This window comes from Cynoglossus semilaevis, chromosome 12 (assembly GCF_000523025.1).
Source record: "Cynoglossus semilaevis isolate Cse_v1.0 chromosome 12, Cse_v1.0, whole genome shotgun sequence".
In the NCBI taxonomy this organism is placed as follows: Eukaryota; Metazoa; Chordata; class Actinopteri; order Pleuronectiformes; family Cynoglossidae; genus Cynoglossus; species Cynoglossus semilaevis.
This window is the reverse complement of record NC_024318.1, coordinates 5,364,096-5,368,644: the sequence shown is the minus strand read 5'-3', so window position 1 is coordinate 5,368,644 and position 4,549 is coordinate 5,364,096. Positions and strand designations below refer to the sequence as shown.

Below are 4,549 nucleotides of genomic sequence, written 5' to 3'. Positions count from 1 at the left end.
TGCATGCGCGCGCTCAGTCGCCCCCGCGAACAGCCAGCCAGTCAGTCAGTCGGCCACTGTAACAGTCAGTCGGCCACTGTAACAGTCAGACAGTCAGTCAGTCGGCCACTGTAACAGTCAGTCGGCCACTGTAACAGTCGGACAACTCGGCTCCGTTGAGTGACTCGTCACTGTTGTTTCTGCCTTTTTTCCTGCAATAACCAGGTTTCACGTTTAGATTAAATTCTGGTTTTTGGATTTGGTTGGTTTTTGAATCTGCATTAGATGAAAGATGACATCAATATTAACACAGACAAAATGTCCGTCTGTGGTCAGAGGGCCCAGAAATGGACAGAACATCTGTGTGTGTGTGTGTGTGTGTACCTCAACAATCTTCCGCGCCTCCTTATATTGACCTGCATCCAGAAATGCAAAGAGCAGATCATAGAGTGCATTCATCTCGCCTCGCCTCTCAGTCGCAAATTCAATGGCTGCAAAGAGAAAGAGAAAACCAGATTAAATTAATTTATAACCAGATTAAATTCACACGACCAGATTAAATTAATTCATGACCAGATTCAGTTCATATCTGGCCAGATTTGTTAGGTTTATGTTCAGACTCCGTTCAGAGTTAGCAGTCAAGTCCAGGTCACATGATGAGAGCAGAAGTCAGGTGACCTCCAGAGGTGCAGAGTGTGTGTGTGTTTGTGTGTGTGTGTGTGTGTGTGAGACTGTGTGGGCGGCTCCACTCCAGAGGACAGAGTGATCAGCCTGACTCTCACCCCAGGCTGAAGCTCTCACTCTGCTCCTCTTACACACTCACAACTGCTGACACTCGTCACAAGTGTCTACACACACACACACACACACAACCATGAATATTCTGACGTGAACGTCACCAGGTGACTGGACCATTAACAAAAAAACTATTCTTCAGAAAACAGAGAACATCTGTGTGCTCCGAACAAACGTGTGAAAGACGTTAAGATGTCAATAAAACCAAACCAAACACTTTAAAGTTCTTTGATGTTCAGAGTACGAACCTTTCTGCAGAAGTTCTTTTTCTCCATTTTCTATCAAACCGACCAGGACGTCGTGAACACGTGGAAAGACTTGGTAACGTTCCTGACACTGCATGGCCATGTCCAGAGCCCCGGACAGGTCCTTCCTGACGGGTGGAACAGAAACAAGGGGGAGGGGGGGGGGGGGGGGGGGAGAGGGGGGGGGGGGAGATGTCAGGTCTAATCTTTGTGTCAGTGCAGAATGGGAGGTGTATCATGGGTTTTAACCCTTCGACCTCCTCTCCCGGCACTGTGACCCACCACAACAATGCTTCTCTTTAAATTCATGACAGTGCGACTGCAGGTGACGAGGCCTTTGGCCCCGGTACATCACTCTCCGACCAATCAGAGTCACACCTGTCTGTGACACTAATGTTTCTCTGGACATGCTTTTAAAGAGAAAGCACTGCCGCAGATAAAAGGACTCTGATGAGTTTTTAACCCCCACCCCTTCCCCCCCATCTCCTCTTTTGTCATTTCCAGCTCCCTTTAACCCACATCTCACCCTTTGTCATTACATCTCTCCCCCCCAAACGTTCTTCCCTTTTTCTCTTCATTTTTGTGCTCTACTGTTCTCCTTCCTGATGTTGTTTTCCACACACACACACACACACTCACACACACACATATATCCTCCAACACACACTCACACACACACATATATATCCTCCATATATATGAATATTAAATTAATCATTGCAGTAGTACCACCATAGTACTAATGTGGACATTGTTCCTTGTCTTTCTGTTCTGGTTCGTCGTTGATTCTTGACAGACGAGAGCGGCTGAGGTATTGTTCTGCTCAGATTATCACATGTTCCTCTGACATGTGATAATCTTAGCACACGTCCTCCATACATTCACCAGCGTTGCGTTGCCATTTTTTGCTGGACTCATTAGCATTTCCTGAGGATGTGCTAATTTATGGCATCTCCAAACGGTGACAGTTCAGGACATACAATACTAAATGGATGGGCATGAAGGCTAACAGGGCGGGGCCTATGATGGGCTGTCAAGAGCTCATCTGCCTGAGAAGTGTTCATTAAGTCATTAGCACTGACGCCACCGTGAGGTGGGTGCAGGCGAGAATGATGCCTGCTTTGTCCTCTCATCACTTCTCCTTTGTCCCTCCTCCTCCTCCTCCTCCTCCTCCTCCTCCCCTTCCTCCACACTGTCTGTCTGACAGAGTGACGGAATGAAACAGAAGAGAGGAGGGGAAAAAAAAAAAGAAAAAAGTTTGGAGCAGAAGTCAACGAGAACCTGAACCAAGCCAAAGGAGAGCGCTCTGAATCCTCGTCTGTTTCCTGACAACCTCTCCACCAACGGCTGCAGTTACACGCTTTAACCACTGCCCCAGGTGAGGGCGGGGAGGCGGGGGTAATAAAAGAAATATTCACCTATGTTTTTAACAAGCGGTGCAGCTGTTGAAGAAACAACAGTCAAACTGATCCACATCCACGTCAACGTTCCAGCGGCCAAATCATCCAACGCAGGAAATGATGACCACCTCCTGCCCATGTAGGGGAATAATCTCACCCACTGAAGTGAATGGTTCTCCGAGGGACATCCAATCAGAGTGAAGAACGGCGTCACAGAGAGGGAAACCATCTCCGCTCTTCATATTCACTGGAGGATTGATTAGTCAGGTCTGATGACAGCGTTTGTACTACTAACGGCTGCTGACGACACAGATGTAACGCAGCCTGCTGACCTGAGGGGGGCGTCGACGACCGTTGAACCGGAACGTTCTGTTGTGTTCATTCACACCGCAGCTGTACAGGTAGTGTGTGGATGAACACACGTGCAGGGTGTGTGTGTGTGTGTGTGTGTGTGTGTGTGTGTGTGTGTGTGGCGATGGGCCCCCGACCACACACTGAGGCTCGTTGTCACATCCAGTAATTAGTGCTGTGTACATAATTTACATGCTAATGAGTTGATGGAAGCTTCTCATGTAAACAGAACAGAGCCCCCCCCACACACACACACACACAGACACACACACGGTCATATTTGTTTGGATCTGTGCAGCAGTGGACGCTCCAGCCTCCCTCGGTCAACGCTCAACTGTGGTTTAGGTTTAAAGTGAATCGACTCCAGAGGTGGAGCGACGACGTCGTGACTCGCGTTTCATCAACTTCACGGCTGATCCAAACGTGTCACCCGGTCCTTACCTGTTCAGGTAGACGGTGACCAGGGGCGCGCACAGACTGCTGCTGGGCTTGGCCAGTCCCAGGGTCACGATGGTGTCCAGCAGCTGCTGGATGACGGGGGCCTCGCCTTTGGTGACCAGACTGTTCAGTGTGTGGAAGAGTGAGGAGTGGGTCTTATTGAGGACCACCTCCTTCTGTTTCATCTCTGTCAGGACGTCCAGAGCCCCTGGAAGGGAACAGAACAGAAGACAAGTTTACTACACCTCCTCAGACCCTGGAGGAGGAGGAGGAGGTGAGAGGTCTCCACCTCAGACAAAAGGTCAAAAACAGTTTGTTTGAAGAGAGAAAGGCTGTGGAGAGGAGAGCGAGAGGAGAGGATTGGTGGATGTTGGCTGGAGTTTGAATCTGATCAACAGCCACTTTAGTTAATTCCATGAGGGGGAAACAAACCCGTATTAAACCAGTGTTCCGTGCCCGGTGGGGGTTTGATTCCAGCCCTGTATAATGCCAACTCTGTGCTAATTGCTACTTGCAGTTTTCTAAACGAGACTACAATTAGAAGACCTCTACAATGGAGGAGCGCTTTTTACCGCGGCCACGTGGAAAAGCACTCGTGGGGCTAAATTATAGGTATGTGGCAACGAGGCCCCCGGTGGCCACAGTGAGACCCCCGTCAACAGGCGAGAGGTGGATCGCTTTTGGTCAAGGCCAGTAGGTAATGGCAGGCTTTTACTGGGCCGTGCTTCCATCTGGCCAACAGGAGGGGCTAAATGGTGAAAAGGACACACGTGTGTGTGTGTGTGTGTTTGGGGGGGGGGGGTATCAGAGTAAAGTCATTAAGATGCATTTAGCATGTATTTAGACAGCTGCTGACAGGCTGACAGTGATACAGCTGCTCTCACCACAGATCCTAATCTACACTGCAGCAGAAAAGGAGGAGGAACACACACACACACACACAAACACACACCCCTGTAACACTGCAGCTCACCTCTGTTCTTATCAAGTCAGTTAAATGTGGACATGATCATAAAAATAAATGATGGGGAGGGAGGGTGGAGCAGGTGGAGAGGTGTCTCTCTCTTTCTCTCTCTCTCTCACCCGTGTGTGTGTGTGTGTGTGTGTGCCAGTCTGGCTGCCTTTGCTGGCCATGATTCTCAGCTGACTTAATGGATATGCATACTGGCTAAAGAAGTGGGATAAAGAGAGAAAGGGGAGGGAGGAGGGGGGAGGGAACAACAAAGCCATTAGAGGGTGAGGAATAAAAAAAAAAAATGATGCCAAGAATCATGATCTTCAGCTGAGAGAGGAGGGTGAAGCAGCGGACAGGTGGAGACAAGCGTGCCACTGGGTTAGCCA

At 49.3% G+C, this 4,549-nt stretch overlaps 1 protein-coding gene across 1 annotated transcript in view; it reads right to left on the bottom strand.

Annotated features, from left to right (window-relative positions):
• The window catches only part of lrpprc (leucine-rich pentatricopeptide repeat containing), a 39,410-nt gene that overhangs the window by 27,364 nt on the left and 7,497 nt on the right, over positions 1–4,549 (bottom strand). Inside the window, exons 23-25 of the mRNA XM_008321636.2 lie at positions 3,212–3,416; positions 1,023–1,147; positions 364–470 (exon numbers count right to left, since the gene is read on the bottom strand). Of these exons, the coding sequence (XP_008319858.1) occupies positions 364–470; positions 1,023–1,147; positions 3,212–3,416 (437 nt within the window). The remainder of the gene's footprint in view (positions 1–363; positions 471–1,022; positions 1,148–3,211; positions 3,417–4,549) is intronic.